Source organism: Nomascus leucogenys, chromosome X (genome assembly GCF_006542625.1).
Source record: "Nomascus leucogenys isolate Asia chromosome X, Asia_NLE_v1, whole genome shotgun sequence".
Taxonomy (NCBI): domain Eukaryota; kingdom Metazoa; phylum Chordata; class Mammalia; order Primates; family Hylobatidae; genus Nomascus; species Nomascus leucogenys.
In genome coordinates this window covers 8,386,928-8,406,770 of record NC_044406.1, presented here as the reverse complement: position 1 = coordinate 8,406,770, position 19,843 = coordinate 8,386,928, and the positions used below count along the sequence as shown (strand labels likewise).

The window sequence follows — 19,843 nt, the reverse complement described above, 5'->3', positions numbered from 1 at the left end:
TGTGTGTGCGTCTGTGCATGCGCACGCGTCTGCTTTGGTAAGGCTGTGGTCACTGCGCTGACAAAATGAAATCTCCATTCCACGGGAAAACTTTTATGGGAATAAGGGGAAGTCAGGATTCAAATGATCCGTTGATCCAACAAATGCCCTAATACGACCTAAACACGAAGTCACCCAAGGGATTCACTCACCGTTAACATGCATTTAATTAAACAGTTTTTGAAGAAATACACTGAATCTACAATTATTAGATAAAAATAAGTAAGTTATAAATTATAACCAAGCCATCGGCGGCTGAACGTCTTTTCGTGTGCTTGTTTGCCACGCGTGTATGCTCTTTGGTGAAGTGTCTATTCAAGTCTTTTGCCTGCTTTTCACTTGGGCTGTTTGTTTTCTTACTATCCAGTTTGAGAGTTCTTTGTACATCCTGGACACAAACCTTTTGTCAGACACACGATTTGCAAATATTTTCTCCCAGTCTGTGACTTGTCAATTGGGAACTGACAGCATGACAGGGTTTTCTTTTAACAAACCAGGCTCTCTTTAGAATCCTGCCATTTCAATCAAGGAAATGGGCATAGAATCTTTAAACTTCATGGCAGAAAAAGATCAAGCTCAGGAGTTGTGTAGTCCACGGGACCTCTGAAGAGGAAGGGGTCTTCCCGTTCATGGAATGTGGCCCTCATGACATGCTAAATGATTTAAGGAGGAAACAATGGAAAAGCAGCTAATTATCGTGGACAATCATACGCATACAAAATACATGGGGGGAAAGTAACTGAAAAAATATTCTGTTGGTCTTGAGAAACAGCTAACAAGCACATTACTACTGGACACGCTCTTAACCAAAAACTTTTACTTTGCAGAAAAACTGTGATGTTAGGTGAGAAGGACTAAAGCTATTCGCCTGCTTGGTGCGTGACTGTGTTTTTTAAAGCATGCACGTTATTTCTTTAAGTGGCAATTTAATCTGAGAATGAGTGAACCCAACCACACAGGTTGTTCCTTTCACAGTTGGTTTTTAACCATTAGGAAACTATTCACCTTTCCAAAAAGTTAATAAATTATCATCATCATGATGATGATTTCTGCTGGGTCAGAGAACATCATTAGATAACAGAGACAAATGCTCACACTGTTGAACAAGCAGGGACAAAACCTGGCAGCCCATGCCTGGATGAATCACAAGAGAAGATGAGCACCAGGGTCGCCCTCTCATGCACGTCATGACGCGCTGGCCGCTGTCCAAGCAGTTGGCTCAGCATCTGAAGACGGGAGGAACAACGGGTTTCCCACTGACAGTGACCACTCGGCATGCACCACAGGCCCAGCCAACAGCCCATGCAGTGGAAACTCACATCCAGCAGAGCCTGGTGTCAGGTGTAGCTGTGTGTAAAGGAAAATGGCTCTCAGCAATCAAAAGGGAAACTAAAAAATTAAATAAATCATCCCACACAAACACAGAAGTTATTGCTTTTCTAACAGCCTCTTTGCTATGGGAGAAGTCTCTTTCCAGGGCATGAACACAGGTGGGGTCTTCGCGAGTATCCTTGGGAACGGAGCTGGAGCTCAGAGGCCCCGTGCCCCTCCTCCACCGGGGACTGGTCTCTTATTTGCCCCTTTCGGGCTGAAGGCTGTCGAATAAGCACTTCAGCTGCTCTTCACCAAGGTGGATTTTATCTTCCAGCTCCCGCTGCTCGATGATGAGGGCCGACTTCATCTTCACGAAGTGCTCATAGTCCGCGAGGCTCTCCTCGCTCAGATAGTTGGCCAAAATGTCAAAGACGATGCGCTCGCGGCGGTCCAGGTTCTCCTTGAGCTCCTTGGCATCCTCGTGCTGCTGGATCAGGACTCTCTGCTTCTCAAGCAGTGATTGCTGTTGACAGACAAACAAGCCTGTTGAGGACCAGGATGAAAGCCGGGGCACTGGCCAACCCTTGAAGACACTGGCAACTTGTGGGCTGGTCCCACAACTTAACGATGGAAACCCTGATGCCACCAGAGATGCGATGGGGTCCACACAGACAAACCCAGGGCCCAGGGCCTGGGGGCATGTGTCTCATGGCTGCAGCGGGCCAGCCTGAGGCCCCCAGAAGCTGCCCACAGGCCTCTCTGGGTTTCCTCTTGCTGTCTGAGCCTGACTCTCTCCCACCTGCCTTGAATGGTGAGCAGAAGAGTCACCAAGGGACTCACAACGACAGAATTCTGAGATGCTGCAAAGGGCAAAGGACTGTGGGGCCCTCTTGGCGTCAAGGTCCGCTCCATGGGAACACCGTGGGACAGCTGGCCACATGGGAGGACTCGAGAGGAATTCAGGGCAGGCTTGCTAAACACTCCTGGCAGAAGGAGGAGAAGCCCTCGAGCCTGCACAGCATGTCTGCACACAAGGAAGCCTGAGGGTGGAGAAGACGCAGTGCTGGGCACGGGTGTCGGCCAGCAGCCCCCTTGGGCACGGTGCCACCCTGACCTAGCTAGTTCCACGACACAGTTACTAAGCACTCGGCTGAGTGCAGAAGGGCACCGTCTCCAAGCCCAGCGCCAGGACAGCGTTCTGCGTAGCCCAAATCACCCTCACCTGGAGAAAGGGGAGGGGTGCTTCTTCTGCTCCCCTTCTGAGAGAGGTTAAGATGTTTTATTCATGATACAGATGAACATTCTGAAGGCCTGTTCTGTGCAAACAAAACTAGCTGTTTTACTGATATTTGGCCTATGAGGTAAAAGCCAACAAGGCAGCTATTATTTCTCTTGGTTCATATGTGAAAGGACGAAAAGACAGACCCATTGAGAAACGCCTTGAGAAAGTTAGGTGCACTGTCTGGTTCCTTCTAAACTGATGTATGCCCTCTTGTTAAATCACAGCTACAACAACCACAAGAAAACAGCTATCATTGAGTACTTACGATCGTCAGCAGGCAGGCATGTCTGTTATGGACTTATACATGGTAAAAGAAAAGTAAAAAAAACAACATGATTTTTCTAAGAAGAGACAATTATCAGTAAGAGTCAATAGGAATATCTGAAAAGATGTCAAAAAGAGGTAACAGTTCTTTGAGAAGATCCTGCAGCCCTGCAGTCCAATGACGTTCAACTCCCTGCATCTGATAAGCACCTTTTCCCCTCAATTAAAAGGAAGGAGGCCAGGCGCAGTTGCTCACACCTGTAATCCCAGCACTTTGGGAGGCTGAGGTAGACGGATCACTTGAGCTCAGGAGTTCCAGGCCAGCCTGGCCAACATGGTGAAATCCCATCTCTACCAAAAAAATACAAAAATTAGCTGGGCATGGTGGCATGCACCTGTGAGCTCAGCTACCTGGGAAGCTGAGGTGGGAGAATCTCTTGAACCTCGGGAGGCAGAGGCTGCAGTGAGCCGAGATCGCACCACTGCACTCCGGCCTGGGCAACAGAATGAGACTCTGTCTCAAACAAACAAACAAACTAAAGAAACAGAAAAGGAAGGAGAGGGTATAGAGCATGCACTGTCTCGACAAGGTCTGCAGGAGGAGGTGGACAGGCCATGTGGAAGCTATGCTAGGCTCCAAGGAGCTGACTTTCACGACACTTGAAAAACAGCCTTCCCACGAGACCAACCCCCATTTCCAAGTCAGACGCATCTGCATTTACCCGATCACCGGGAGAAGCGCTGTCGTCCAAATTATTGAGGGCATTCTCCACCCGGGCCAGGCGGCCTGACAGTGACAGCAGGAGGTTCACCACTTTGTCCAGGTCTCCAATGAACATCCGGAACTTGTCAAACTCGCTGGGCTTGCAGACGCCTTTCACGATGGCCTCCACCTCGGCCCCCAGCACGGCGTTGGCCTGCACGTCCTCCAGCAGGCTCTCGCGGGCTTCCCGGAGCACCTGCAGCTTGCGGCTGATGCTCTCAATGAGCTCCTGCTGTTGGGCATGGGATGGCAAGGGAACACGGAGACACTGGTTAGGCCGGCCCCCACCCTGGCCACACTGCTCACTGCCACCTTGGCGCACCTATGTGAAAGGTGGTGCAGCCGACCTGCGTGAAAGCTCACTTTTGCATCATCAAATAATAGGGGACTTATACGACTAAGGGAAAGAAGAATGACTCCTAATGACACTATTGGCATTTAAAAATAAAATAAACCTGTTCTCATTCTGTTCATGCCCTATTAGAGAACATCGGAGTTGTGGCCCCGATGCTCGTCATGGTAGATGCAGTTTCAACCCATACGTTTGGAAGGAGTCACAGACCTATGTATTCTGTCCTTTGGAATTTTCTAATTTAAAGATTCACATAGAGAGAAAGTAGTGAGTCTTATGTCCAGCACTGAATTCCGTGATTAGAAAGTGTCCTGTACATATAATTATTGTCACTAGCAATTATTTTTATTTTTGAGACAGGGTCTTGCTCTGTTGCCCAGGCTGGAGTGCAATGGCTTCCCGGGTTCAAGCGATTCTCGTGCCTCAGCCTCCTGAGTAGCTGGGATTACAGGCGTGTACCACCATGCTTGGCTAATTTTTGTATTTTTAGTAGAGACAGGGTTTCACCATGTTGGCCAAGCTGGTCTTGAACTCCTGACCTCAGGTGATCCACCCACCTTGGCCTCCCAAAGTGCTGGGATTACAGGTGTGAGCCACCGGGCCTGGCCTAGCAATTAAAATTTTACTTGCTAAAGACAAAAAAAAAAAAAAAAGAGAGAAAAAGAAAAAAATTTTAATTGCTAATACTAGCATATAAAAATTAAGACCAATAAAGGGACACGAATGAACTTAACAGTCTTTTACTATAACCTACTGATTTCAACTTGACCAAAATGCAAACAGATGACTGTTTTAAAAATTATAGTAAAATATATGTAACATAAAGCTTGCCATCTTGACCACTTTTCAGAGCACAGTTCTGTGGTGTGTGGTACATTCATGCTGCGATGTACCTGTCACCACCATCCGTCTCTAGAACTCCTTCATCTTCCCCAACTGAAAGTGCATAACTATTAGACACTAACACTCTACGCCCTTTCCCACCAGCCTTCTAAATGGCGACATTGTTTTACTTGTTTAGAGAAGCAGTCTTGCTATGTTGCCCAAGCTGTAGTGCAGTGGCCACTCACAGACACGACCACAGCGCACTACAGCCTTGAACTCCTGGCTTCAAGTGGTCCTGCCCTGATTCCATAATCTATGGGTAAAATGACCAGCCAGATGAGTATTCGGCAGGAAAAGTCAACCCCACAGCAGAAGAAACATATGCCAGATAGAAGGCAGCCTATTTCCTGATTGCGTGAGATTTTTCCCCCACATGGATGCATTTATTTTATTTTATTTTTATTTTATTTTTTGAGACAGGGTCTCACTCTGTTGCCCAGGCTGGAGTGCAGTGGCATGATCACCACTCACTGCAGCAGTGACCTCCTGGGCTCAACCAATCCTCCCACCTCAGCCTCCCAAGCAGCTAGGACCACAGGCATGCACCACCACACCCAGATAATTTTTTTATTTTTGTAGAGACGGGGTCTCTCCATGTTGCCCAGGCTGGTCTTAAACTTTTACCTGCCCAAAGCAAGATCTAATCTTCCCCAACCTTTCCATAAAGAAATCCTCCACCACCTTGAATGACTGCAGGTCTTAAGATCCCCATATTCCGGAAGGGTCCTGCAGCACACCTAGGGGGAAGGAACGCTACACAGAGAGGCCAACAAGAATCTCAACAGGCAGACGTTGTGGCTTTCTCCTCGATCTGTTAGGACTGGATTGTAGTCTTTTTGTCCAATCACATTTCTACACAGATTTCTATCAGGCCTATCCAATGAAGGCTCCATAAAAGGCCCAAGAAGACGGGGCTGGGGCCTCCCTGACGGGTGAAGACAAGAAGGTTCCTGGAGGGTGGAGCACCCAGGGAGGGCATGGAAGCTCTTCTGCACCCCTTTCCCCATGCCTCGCCCTACACATCTCTTCATCTGTATCCTCTGTAACATTCTTTATCATAGATGTAAGTGTTTCCCTGAGTTCTGTGAGCCACTCTAGCAAAGTAATGGAAACTAAAGAGGGGGTCATGGGAACCCCAACTTGAAGGTGGTTGGTCAGAAGTCCCTGAGACTCAGACTTGCGACTGGTGTGTGTCGGGGGTACAGTATTGGGGACTGAGCCCTCAATCCGTGGGATGAGACGCTACCTCCAATTTGACAGTGTCACATCTGAACTGAATCAGAGGCCACCCAGCTGGTGTCTGCTGCAGAAGTGACTGCTCGCTGGGTGTGTGGGAAACCCCCCTCACACATGTGGCCACCGAAGTCTTCTGTGTTGGTTGCTGTGGCGTGAGAGCAGAGGAAAAGTGGTTTGTGCCTTTTCCTACTCACTACCTATCTGGAGAGACTGTTTAAGTTGAGAATCTCACAGCTGAGAATGTGGCCAAATTTTAGATATTCATCACTTGAGGGAAAAGCAAAAAACAGGAAACAGGCATGAAGAACTTCCCAAATTCCTGATACCAATGCTAGTCTGAAGGAAGACTACAAGCAATGCAGGTAACTGTGGATAAGGAAGGACGCCCGCCAGGGCTGCTCAGGAATTTTTTTTTTTTTTTTTTTTTTTTTTTTGAGACGGAGTCTCGCTCTGTCACCCAGGCTGGAGTACAGCCGCGCGATCTCGGCTCACTGCAAGCTCCGCCTCCCAGATTCATGCCATTCTCCTGCCTCAGCCGCCCGAGTAGCTGGGACTACAGGCGCCCGCCACCACGCCCGGCTAATTTTTTGTATTTTTAGTAGAGACGGGGTTTCACCATGTTAGCCAGGATGGCCTCGATCTCCTGACCTCATGATCCGCCCACCTCGGCCTCTGAAAGTGCTGGGATTACAAGCGTGAGCCACCGCACCTGGCCACTCAGGAATTTTTCAGTGCCACTATTCTTCAGCAATTACGGAAATGTAGATTTTATACTGGTGCATGAACATGTGCCCTCAAAACCTACCTCAGCTGAGCTAATTTGAAACTGGGCTCTCTGGAAGGAGTCCAGATTTCTTTATTGGCTCTTTTACATGTCATATGCAAATTTTTATTGAAACCATTTCCCCTTTGTTAAAGGGCCATTGTATAAAGAGCAGCCGTTGGCTTTCAAAGATTTCTGAGACAAGACCTGGCCTGGGACAGCGCACAGATCAGTGGCTGTCCACACCACCCAGGGTGCTGAAGGGCTCACCACTGTGGTCCATACTGTCTGGCAGGCCCATCTGCTATTTCTTGCAGGGTGTGGCCTTCCGGGAGGCTCAGGTAAGAGCCTGCAACGGTAGAGACCAGGCACACAGCCACTCTCACCCCTCCACTAAGAACGAGCCCTGGGCCATTCATTCCCTTTCTCCACCTTTTGTTCCCTTCTATAGGGGAAACAGGGTCTATTCTGTCTGGGCCCTGCACTCACCTCCTGGTTCCCGGGAAAAGCCATAATTCTCGAAGATTCTAAACTTAAACCAATCAGCTATCTGGTTCAACTCAACACGGTGCCCTCTTTTCTGGGCAGGGTCCTTCTGAGCTGCCCCAAGTATAAAACCATATCTTGTCGTCTCTGTGTGATGCTTCTCTACCAGCCACCAGAGTCCCCTGCTGCACCCCTGCCTAGAGCTTCCACTCTCTCAACTCTGTCCTTAGTCTTCTCCTAAAACAGAGGGTCCCCTGATTTGGCTCTCAGCTCTATGACCACCTAGCAATGCTGTGACTGGGACAACTGTGGTCCCCCTGGGAATGTTGGAAGCCTACGGAATTAGGGCCTCATATGTTCCCCTGAAGCAGCTACAGAGCAGGTGGCCTGCTAAGTCCCCATCTGTGCTGTGCTCGCTTCCTCCCTGAACACGCCTCCGCCTGTGCATACGTTGCAGGAATGTGCAACATCGTAAGCGTGTGGCTGCGGGAAAGCAGGGAGAAAATGTAATGCAGCAGTGGCTGCTTTGTCAAATCAAGCAGGAAAACAGGACTACTGAGTCATTAGCACCATAGAGAGCTGGGATGTATAGCATGTGCTTCTGGTGCAGGTGCCCAACTCACACTTGCTGAACTAAAGTGAGGCCAACTTCCAGCCCACAGTGACTCACTCAGTTCCGGAGCCACACTTCTGGTGAGGAGGCTTCCCAGCATCTCCAGCCTCCCAAAGCAGGTGGACAGAGTGCCCCACAGATGAGGGCGGCAGAATCAAGGCATGCCGCTTCTGAAATTCATTATATCATGAAAAACAAAGGCATGCGAGCAAAGAATGCAGTTCTCTAAACCTAGGGTGTGGCCCAAATTCAAACGGTCCAGATGGTATGATTTTCCTGGTTCTGTGTGGAAAAACTGAACACGTTTTGGATTCTTTATTATTTTTTAAAAGAGGAATGTGCAACCAGAATGAAGCGAATGGTACTGTGTGCCAGACGGAGGGCCCGTAAAAGCCCCAAGACCCAAACCCTTAATTTTCATTTCCCTTTTTAATACCTTGAACCAAAAAGTTACCACCTTCTAGCCCGGAAGCGGTGGCTCACGCCTGTAATCCTAGCACTTTGGGAGGCTGAGGGTGGATCACTTGAGGTTCGAGACCGGCCTGGCCAACATGGTGAAACCCCATCTCTACTAAAAATACAAAAATTAGCAAGGCTTGGTGGCAGGTGCCTGTAATCCCAGCTACTCGAGAGGCTGAGGTAGGAGAATTGCTTGAACCCGGGAGGCAGAGGTTGCAGTGAGCTGAGAGTGTGCCACTGCACTTCAGCCTGGGTGACAGAGGGAGACTCTATCTCAAAAAAAAGTTACCACTTTCTAATTTGAAAATAATTTTCCTTTGTCTGAGGCAGGGGGATCGCTTGAGGCCAGGAGGTCAAGGCTGCGGTGGGCCATGATTGCACCATTGCACTCCAGCCTGCATGACAGAGCAAGACCCTGTCTCAAAAATAAATAAGATAAAATGAAAGAGAATGGTGACTAAACTAATTTGACATTGGATCCTATTGAAACAGCAAAGAGACGTTTGTGGAATGGCTCAAGATTAGAACATAGAACTAACAACAGAGGGCTTCACTAATATCACCTCAAATTCCACTGTCCTGAGGGAAAGCTGAACACAAACGCCCTGGGACACGTGGTGCAGGGTCTGCGCTGGGACAGGATGGTGTGATCCGGATGCCTGCCCCTGACTGGACACGCGCACGCTGTCATTTGGGATGGACTCTCCTACCTTCTTCACCGACAGGTCGTGGTCCAAGTCGCTTCCCGAATCCTCTTCATGCTCCTGCTGCTCCTGCAGGTCCTTCATCTTGATCAGCAGCTCTGCCTTGGGGGCTGACGTGCTGTAGTAGGTAGAACTGGTGGCCAGGGACACGGCCACAGGCACGCTGGGCTCCTCTTTCCTGGGTAAAGGTGTGGGAACTTCAATGAGCTGGGACTGTGCACGCAAACAGCCCCTCTGCCACACCCCCTGGGTTGTGACAAATCAACACTGGTGCTCACGAAAGGACACCAGCCAGGGAGATGAGACAGCCAAAGGGGGAAAAATAAGTAGGTAACAAGGTTAAAACTAAAAACAATCAACCCTGCCAAATGGATACTCGTAAGTGTATGAAACGTAGTTTTTAAAAAAGGCAAACACTCAAATAAGCAGGAATATCTAAGAATCTCTGCTACAGAGGTGAGAGCACAGATGATCTCTACCAGGAGCCTGAGTTGATGAGGACAAGGACATGTGTGACGCTATCTACAAACACCAACCCTTCTCCCTTCCTCCCAGCAGCCCTGTCGGCGCCCTCCTGCCTGGGTCCACTTGGTCCAGCTGCTCCTCCTTGGCTGCGTGTCATACCCACTCCACCTTCCTACCCATGAATGATGCTGTGCTGGCAGAACATATGTCAGCAGCAGGGAAGATGCCACCACGCATGCCTTTGTGGTCAAGTGGCTGAAGGAGATACGCTGAAAGTGCTACTTACGAAACCAATTAAAATACATTTGTTCAGGCAGGTGTAAATTGTTGTAATTTTTTTTCATTTCTATTTCAAGAGATGGGGTCTTGCTCTGTCACTCACACTGGAGTGCAGTGGCACCATCATAGCTCACTGCAGCCTCCAACTCCTGGGCTCAAGTGATCCTCCCACCTCAGCCTCTCGAGTAGCTGGGACTACAGGTGTCTACCACCACGCCCGGCTAATTTTTTGTACTTTTTGTAGAGACCGGGTTTTGCCATGTTGCCCAGGCTGGTATTGAATTCATGGGCTTAAATGATCTGCCTACCTTGGTCTCCCAAAGTGCTGGGATTACAGGTGTGCACCACTGCGCCTGGCCAAATTATAAATTATAATAATTTTTCAAAATGCAGATGTAAAAAAATTTCAAATAAAGTTTTAAAAAACCATTTCATAAAGAAACACATATATATTCAATCTAAGCCTTCATTCTCATGTTGGCACTAGGGACATGTCGGGGCTGGATGACTCTCTGTGGTGGGGGCCCTCCTGTGCACTGTAGATGTTGAGCAGTGTTCCTGGGTTCCACCCACCAGATGCTCGGAGCACCTCTCCCCACAGTGACATTGCCAACTGTCCCCCAGGGTAGACAACGGCCCCCACTGAGAACAGCTGGCTTACGAGAAAGGAGACCTGTGGGCATCATCAGAAATCCTGCTGGCCTCAGGCCTCAGGCCAAGGCAGCTTGGTGGTCTGCAGTGTGTATTTTCATGTCAGGCCCAAAGCCGTTAACCCTCCATTTCTCTTTCAGGAGGCTCACAAAAAAGCCAAAAAGTGCTAAGCATCGAGGAGCCCTTATGAGAATCTGTCTTCCCTAAAAGCACGCATGAAAAGAGAGAGGCATGCCCCCTTTCCCTTTACAAGCCTAAGAGATGCCAGGCAGAGTCACGCCCAAGCTGGGAGGCCACGTCTGCTCACCTCTCCTCTGTGCTTCTAGGAGAGGGGATTTTGGGGAGCAGCTTCCTCCGTTGCTGGGCTTCTTCCAGGAGGTGCTCGTCTTTGGGGAAGATGCCTTCCATCAAGTCCATAGTGGTTTTGATCTTCACACTGGGATCCAGGATGTCGGCCAGGGACTTATCCTTCCCCACGATCTCCCTGGCCAGCTCCTCCGACTTCAGGTCTTCCACAGTCTTCTCTTTGGCCTTCATGTAGCTGAGCCCTGGAGGCGAGGCGCAGCGGTCTTTCTCGGGGGGCACCTGGGTGCCTAGGGGCTGGGGCTCAGCTGGCTGGGCCCTATGTGGGGCCTCGGGCTCAGCACCCTGCCGCGTGTACAGGCAGAAGCGGGAGTAGAACTGCTCCGACGTGCTCAGCGTCTTGATCTGGTCTTTCTCCAGCCCGTGGGGCAGGGCTGGTGGCTCTGCGGGGCATGCCAGGCTCTGGCGGCTCTCCTTCTCTGGCTGGCTCTCTGAGTGCACGATCTTGATGGGCACCATCTTCACCGTGGTGTTGTTGTCCATCACCCGCTCAATTCTGGAAGATGAACAGTCTGCTGAAATCGCAAAGCATGCTCCAGCCACAGACCCTGACTGACGCATCCCCTGCCCTCCCCGCTCTGGATGGGAACCTGACTCAAAGGCGCTAGCCAGCCACCCAACTGGAAGGAGCCTCCGTGATCCCACATCCTGGATGAGGCAAAGGCCTCAAGAAGCTCCCTCTGACTCCTACCTCCGCCTTCCAACCCCAGCATCCTTTCTATGCTCAAACCACCAATGCCACCCCCGAGGCATCCCGAGGTGTCCTCCAGGGGTTTGTGGGGGGCTGTGAGGACTATTTAATACCATTTGTCATTCCGCCAATGATAATGGAAACTTTAACAAGCCCTGTTCGGTTAAACGTTCTTTTGTAGGGGAAGCCTGCAGTGGATGGACATTTTCCAGGATTCCCATCCGTCCTTAGATTGGTGCAGGCCCGCGGGTTCCTGCGTAGTTCTCAGGGCCTGGGGAGAGCTCCTCTCCGGAGTGGTCGTGCTTGGAGTCAGGCCAAAGCCCCCCACCACCCTACTTGGGAGAAGCTCCTGTGCCATGTGCAGGGCAGCCCACCCCACACTGTCCCTGTACCCCACCGCCCGCTGTGCTTCAAGCTAGCGTTGCACAGATTTGCACACCAGTGAGATATGATCTCGCAGTAAGCAGTGAGTCATCGGTTCTGTATTACTCCCAAAGGGCACAGTTTTGCTTTCTTTAAAAAAAGTTTCAGCCAGGCGTGGTGGGTCATGCCTGCAATCCCAGCACTTTGGAAGGCCGAGGCGGGTGGATCACTTGTGGTCAGGAGTTCGAGACCGGCCCGGCTAACATGGTGAAACCCCGTCTCTACTAAAAATACAAAATTTTTTTTTTTTTTTTTTTTGAGACGGAGTCTCGCTCTGTCGCCCAGGCTGGAGTGCAGTGGCGCAATCTCAGCTCACTGCAAGCTCCGCCTCCCGGGTTCACACCATTCTCCTGCCTCAGCCTCTCCGAGTAGCTGGGACTATAGGTGCCCGCCACCACGCCCGGCTAATTTTTTTGTATTTTTAGTAGAGACGGGGTTTCACCGTGGTCTCGATCTCCTGACCTTGTGATCTGCCCGCCTCGGCCTCCCAAAGTGCTGGGATTACAAGCGTGAGCCACCGTGCCCGGCCATAAAAATACAAAAATTAGCCAGGTGTGGTGGTGTGCACCTGTAATCCCACCTACTCGGGAGTCTGAAGCATGAGAATCGCTTGAACCTGGGAAGCAGAAGTTGCGGTGAGCTGAGATCACACCACTGCACTCTAGCCTGGGCAAGAGAGCAAGACTCCATCTCAAAAAAAAAAAAGTTTCTGGATGAAAGGGACTAGAGAGGCACCTAAAGCATCCCTGGGAGACTGGGGGAGAGAGAACAGGAGGAACAGGCCCAGCAATGCCACAGTCCCTTGTCTGCGGCAGCCCTGCACCTGCTGCTCTCAGCGGCACCGTGCTGGACCACGCTGACCAGGGCCATCTCAGCCAAGAGCTTTTCAGAGCACTGGAGAAGCAGCCCCATATGCTGGTGGTCAGGAGGGAAGCAAAAAGAAACAGGCCAAACTCCACAACCCCAAATTTGGATGTGTTTCTAATGAAGTCAACCCAAAACTGCACCTACGACGTTACGCAAATGAATCCAATTATCCACAGATAATTTAGAGCCACGATGCTCTAAATTTAATGCTGTTTTTCCCTCTTTCACTGGTGACTGGGAATGCAGGAGGGCTCTTTCCCTATCAAGGGAGTGGTGCTCAGGCTGAGATGAACTAACTGTGTATTTTCCTCCCTCTATCCAGTAGGGTCCATTAACATCTGATGTGTTTTATCTAGGGACTCACAGACACCTCACAACTGCTTCCTCATGAAGAAAATTTACAAAGTCTAACTGTGGAAAATACCATTTAGATAGGTCAGACTCATGAAGGAAAACCCTGGCTAGGCACAGTGGCTCACACCTGGAATCCCAGCACTGTGGGAGGCTAAGGTGGGAGGATGCTTGAGCCCAGGAGTTTGAGACCAGCCTAGGTAACATAGTGAGACCTCCCCACCTCTCTGTTAAAAAATAATAATAATAATAATAATAATAAAAGAAGGAGGAAAACCCGGCCACCTTATCCAAGCACCAGCAAACACAGACCCCTCTGCACTCCCTTCACACCCGCCCCCCCCCCCCCGCCCCCGGAGAAGCTCTGCTTGCCTATTACTGACTTTCACATCAGCCTGTATTGGTATCTTCCCCCTTTTGTGCAGAAATTTGATGTGCACAATAGAAAAAAATTAAACAACATAAACAAATCTCCTTTCACATGTTTTAAAATATTGGGAAAAAGGCCGGGCCCGCCCCTGTAATCCCATCACGTTGGGAGGCTGAGGCAGGCAGATCATCTGAGGTCAGGAGTTTGAGACCAGCCTGGCCAACATGGTGAAACCCCGTCTCTACTAAAAATATAAAAATTAGCCTGGCGTGGTGGCAGGTGCGTGTAATCCCAGCTACTCAGGAGGCTGAGGCAGCAGAATCACTTGAACCCAAGAGTCAAGATCGCACCACTGCACTCCAGCCTGGGCGACAGGGAATAATAATGATAATAATATAAAATACATTACCAGGAAAGAAAAAAACCAAATCTCGTATCTCCCATGGGTTCACATACACTTTCCAACAAAGCCTCTATTCCTGATCATTTTTTAACAGAAATGGTCTCTCTTCTTAAAAACGGTCTTGACTTCCACATGAGAACAGTTTCACGAGCCTTGACTTCAAAATAAGGACAGAACACAGTGGATCGGACCTTCCAGCGACCAGCCCTCATCAACTCACAAATTTCTCCTGTTAATGAGCTGTGCAGTCTGAGATCTTATTATAGCAGTCTGAAAGGAGTAAGACACTTTCCTTTCAGAACCTTACAATGTTGCCAATGAAAGGATATCTGAATGATCTTTAGATACATTTTAAATGATGTAAAGCCCACTTTTGACCCACAGAGAAAACTGTGGTTACAATGCCTCCGCTGGAGATACAGGATCAGTATCAGTCATGTCCTTTCTCTGCTGAGTTATTTAGAAGCTAAGAAAAAAAATTATTTGAGACTCTAGAGCAGCGAGGTCCCACAGAATTTTCTGCAGCGATGGGAATACCTGTTATCTGTCCCGTCCAGGACGGCAGCCACCCGCCACACCTGGTGTGACTGAGGACCTGCATTCATCGACTTGGTTTTCTTTGCCCCACATTTACACAGCACAGGGGACGGTGGGTCCTGTGCTGGGCGTGCGGCTCTACAGCAGGGTTCCCAGCCTAAGAGCAGCTGGCATCTGCAGTCGGACAATGCTCTGTGGGGGCCGTCCATGCACTGCAGACCCTGAGTGGCCTCCCTGGGCTCCACCACTAGATGCAGACAGCACCCCCCACTCCCATCCCACCTTAGGACAACAAAAACTGTCTCCAGACATTGCCCAATGTCCCCGGGGGCCAAAATCACCCTCCACCTCCTAGGTTGAGAGCCACTGCTCCAGAGAATGAGACAGAAGTTCTCCCCCTTCTTCCATTTCTCAATCCTTCAAGGCACTCAAGGAGGTGGTATTTGTGTGTGAAGAAAGCTAAACAGCCAGTGCTCTTTTTTGCACAGGGTCTCACTCTGTCACCCAGGCTGGAGTGCAGTGGTGCCATCCTGGCTTACTGCAGCCTTGACCTCCAGGCTCAGGTGATCCTCCTACTTCAGCCTCCTCCCTGGGAAGCTGGGACTATAGGCATGCACCACCACACCTGGCTAATTTTTTGTAGTTTTAGTAGAGACAAGGTTTTGCCACGTTGCCTGGGCTAGCCTCGAACTCCTTCAGCTCAAGCGATCCACCTGCCTTGACCTCTCGACGTGTTGGGATTACAGGCGTGAGCCACCATGCTGGGCCTAGTGCTCTTGAAAGGTCAAGTTCCTGCCTGACATTCATCAACATCTCAATAGATGCAATAATTCCATGCCTGAAATCCTGATGATAGCACCATGAAATGTGAATGAGTATTCTTCTGCTTTAACAAAAGGTATATACCCGCTTAGCTTTCTAACATTTAAAAAAAATCTGGAAAAAAAGGAGTAAGAAAATACTGGACACCATGAAAAATACCAATTTCACCTAAAGGTCGCATGCTTAGGGTAAACTCAATTCCAATCACAAATATCGACTGCATTAAAACAACAACAACAAAAAAACCAGACCTCTACCCTGCAGATGCTTGTGGGTAATGCAGATATAAATGCATCTGGCTTGGAGGAAGGGGAAGATGTATCACCTATTCACATCTACCCCTGCTCCTGGCAGGAAACAGCAGCCCCCCAATGAGATAAAAATCCAACCACCACTGAAGCTTCACTTTCTGTCCACACAGTTATTCCCCAGTACTGACTTTAAGTCCAACGCCTTGAGCTAAAGCAAGGTGCCCAGGTGACTCCCCAGAAAGACCCACTGAGAACCCGCGTCCCGCAGAAGGAGCCTCATGGGGAGGGAACGCCGTCGCAGGACAGTACCTGGTTGAATCCTCATCCTGGATGAGCAGGGGAGGTTTGTCCGTCAGCTTCTGGGGGGCGAACTGGGGCGAGGGGGAGCGCGAGGTCTCCATGGTGGCCGTCTGCAGGCGCAGGTGCTGCTGCTTGGGAGGGAGCAGTGCTTCTGGCAGAGGATGTGATGCGTCCCCGCTCACATGCTGGCTTCCACGCTCACAGACAGTGGCCTTTGGGGTGTCCTGGGGCTGGGCACTGCTGAACACAGAGGGGCTGTGGGAGAGGGACAGGCGGGCCACACATACATCCAGGGACACAGGGGATGGCGTTGGGAAGGGCCTGCCGAGGACGGCCAGGGGGGCGTCAGCAGGTGCGCCGTCTGTGGCCCTGTATCTCCTGGGCTCGCGCTTGGGTGGCGGTGGCCTCTGTGGGGCTGGCCTCTTGGAGAGCAGGGCTGAGCTCACTGGCCACGAGTCTTGTCCTCGAGCATGCAGGGGTGAGCCAGGGCTCTGGGCTCGGGGTCCCAAGTCTGCTGGGGTGCTCTCCTCCGAGTATCTATAATCTCGAGGTAGGGTTCCCGCTCGGCCCCGGCCCTCCCGGGGCAGCTCTGGGGCTCCCCCGGAGTGAGACAGTTCAGAGAATGCGGGTGGGTTCGGTGCGTGCTGACTCGGTGGGTGCTGCTGTGATCCTGGGCTGCCTTCCCGACACTGGGCATCTGCTTGTCTAGAGGAAGAACAAGTACAAATTAATCAATGATTCCAATAACACCTTCCCACCACAAGGGACTGGACCTGCATCTTCACAATCCCCTTAAGCCACTTTCAGGAGTTAAATCCATATGCACTTTCCCACACCTGTCGCCACCGCAACTCCTCATGCAAGGTGGGGAGTCGTGACACACCTCAGACAACATGAGGCCGTCGACTGGCATGTCCCACAAGGGAACATGAAGCATTCAAGACACAGGCGCACACATCACACACAGACACACATGCACACACAAATTGCATTTGTTTTTGCAGGAATAAATGAACAAAAATTTTAGAAACAACATTAATGTTTGTGGAAATGCTCACATATGGCTAGATTCAGAAATATTTACTTCAAGTCACAGTATTTTTATGTGGCTTATGGGAAATTGCCATATACAAAGGCGTAAACCTTTCTAAGATGAGGGGCAAATCAATTCTTTAATAAAACCTTGAAAATCAGTATTGTATTATGAAAATTAAGACCAACAAAGGCTCTTTTTAAGAGTTGGGGTCTCGGTCTGTCACCCAGGCTGGAGTACAGTGGTGTGATCATAGCATGCTGCAGCCTCGAACTCCTGGACTCAAGCAATCCTACCACCTCAGCTTCCCAAGTAGCTGAGACTATAGGTGCCCACCACCATGCTTGGCTAACTTTCAAAATTTTTGTAGAGATGGGGTCTCACTGTGTTGCCCAGGCTGGTCTCAAACTCCTGGGTTCAAGTGATCCTCTTGCCTGTCTCCCGAGTAGCTAGAACTACAGGCGTGCGCCACCACGCCTGGCTGATTTTTGTATTTTTAGTAGAGATGGGGTTTCACCATGTTGGCCAGGCTGGTCTTGAACTCCTGTCCTCAAGCGATCCACCTGCCTCAGCCTCCCAAAGCGCTGGGAGGTCTGGTCCCAAAGTGTTGGGAGGGCAGGTCTGCTCTCAGCTTAGAGGAAGCTGAAGACACAGCACAGGCTTAGAAAACAAGCTGTAACCAAATAGCTCAAGCTCAGAGCTTCAGACAACAGCAACCCCACTCAAAGAAGTCGGATTTCTCATGTGCACCAGGCAGACGCTAACAGAAACTCTTAGCTTGAAGTGTTATCAAAATAACTTGAACGGCTGGGCACAGTGGCTCACATCTGTAATCCCAGCAATTTGGGAGGCCGAGGCGAGTGGATCACTTGAGGTCAGGAGTTCGAGACCAGCCTGGCCAACATGGTGAAGCCCCGTCACTACTAAAAATACAAAAATTAGCCGGGCATGGTGGCATGTACCTGCAATCCCAGCTACTCGGGAGGCTGAGGCACGAGAATTGCTTGAACCTGGGAGGTGGAGGTTGCAGTGAGCTGAGATCATACCACTGCACTCCAGCCTAAGTGACAAAGCAAGATTCCGTCTCAAAAAACAAAACAAAACAAAACAAAACTTGAACACAGCTATGCATGGGTTAGAGAACAATACATCTGTCTGGTTATAAAACACAGAATGACATTAAAATACTGCCAAACTGATTTGCATTCTGAGAAGTGCTCTCACAGGTCGGATGTCTCCCCCACATTGCATTTCCATATTCAATGGTTCAGTATTCAATATTCCATTTCATTTCGATATTTCTTTTTTTTTTTTTTTTTTTTGAGACAGGGTCTTACTCTGTTGACCAGGCTGGAGCGTACAGTCTGGGCTCACTGCAGCCTCTACCTCCTTAGCAGGTGATCCTCCCACCTCAACCTCCCCAGCAGCTGGGACCACAGGTGCGCACCACCACGCCCAGCTAATTTTTGTATTTTTGTAGAGATGGAGTTTCACCATGTTGCCCAGGCTGGTCTCAAACTCCTGGACTCAAGGGATCCATCTGCCTTGGCCTCCCAAGTGCTGGGATTACAGGTGTGAGTCACCGCGCCCAGCCTCAATATTTCAGCATTCAATAATTCATTTCATTCCAAAGAGTTGAAGTACACTTGAACTTTTTTTCCCTTTAAAACTCCTGAAATCTATCACCCATAGACCCACTTGAAAGCACGTGGTACCTGTTATTTAAAAGTGCCATGTATTAGTTCGTTTTCATGCTGCTGATAAAGATATACCTGAAACTGGGAACAAAGTGAGGTTTAATTGGACTTAGAGTTCCACATGGCTGGGGAGGCCTTAGAATCATGGCGGGTGGTAAAAGGCACTTCTTACATGGCAGTGGCAAGAGAAAACGGAGGAAGCAAAAGCGGAAACCCGTGATAAACCCATCGGGTCTTGTGAGACTTATTCGCTATCATGAGAATAGCAGGGGAAAGACCAGCCCCCATGATTCAATTACTTCCCCCTGGGTCCCTCCCACAACACGTGGGAATTCTCAGAGATACAATTCAAGTTGAGATTTGGGTGGGGACACAGCCAAACCGTATCACATCACCACATCACAGAAACAGATAATTAAATGAACTACAATTTATTGCTAAGATCCAAGTGCCTTTTGTCACCCACTGATTAAAAAGGAACTCTATTTGCAAAGTGCCTTCTGCAGAAGTGCTCCGAGATCCACCCACAAACGAAAGAGAACTCACCTGCAGGGAGCAAAGGCCCTGCGAGAAGTGAACAATGACATGGAGCAAGAGACCCACTGAGAAACTGGACGGCAGGCTGGCTCCTGGCTTCCCTCCTAATCAGAAGGTGCCCACAGGCTCCTTCCCATCTTCCTAGAGGGCCAAACTACAGGAGCTGGGCGCTCTGTTCTCAGGGGAGTGGCGTGTGCTGCATCGTCACTTCCCACGCCACAAGTGCAGCATATGGGGCGCTCCATCCCAACACTGCACTTCATTCAGACCTGCAGCAGCACAGCAATGTCTGGACCAAGTTTGCCCCCCACCCCCACCTTGCAAAGTCAAACTATAAAATCACTAAGTGGTTTTTATTGTCGCAGTTGATAAGAATCTGGGCAATCAGGGTCACCAACACAAACGAAGAAAAGGACCAAAAATGGGGATTGGGGACTCGCTGGGGTCATATTCCAACTTTTGTTTCTAACTGGTTCCAAGAGGCAGCTCTGTAGGTTGTGTGTGTGATTGGTCTACGTCGTGCTTGTACACAGATGCATGTCTATGTGTTATATGCATGTCTATATGTTGTATGCATCTGGTGTGTATGTGCACAGATCTATGTGTAGATGTTGTCTGTGTCTATGTTTGTGTGTGGATGCAT

The 19,843-nt window shown here is 49.7% G+C and overlaps 1 protein-coding gene across 3 annotated transcripts in view; it reads right to left on the bottom strand.

The window, feature by feature from the left end:
- Positions 1-80: 80 nt before the first annotated feature.
- SHROOM2 (shroom family member 2) overlaps positions 81-19,843 on the bottom strand; it is a 161,930-nt gene continuing 142,167 nt past the window's right edge. For all 3 annotated transcript variants that reach the window (XM_030806536.1, XM_030806538.1, XM_030806537.1), the window contains 5 exons: positions 15,943-16,638; positions 10,863-11,414; positions 9,167-9,338; positions 3,622-3,894; positions 81-1,876 (listed from right to left, as the gene is read on the bottom strand). In XM_030806536.1, the coding sequence (XP_030662396.1) occupies positions 1,610-1,876; positions 3,622-3,894; positions 9,167-9,338; positions 10,863-11,414; positions 15,943-16,638 (1,960 nt within the window). In that variant the 3' untranslated portion in view covers positions 81-1,609. The remainder of the gene's footprint in view (positions 1,877-3,621; positions 3,895-9,166; positions 9,339-10,862; positions 11,415-15,942; positions 16,639-19,843) is intronic.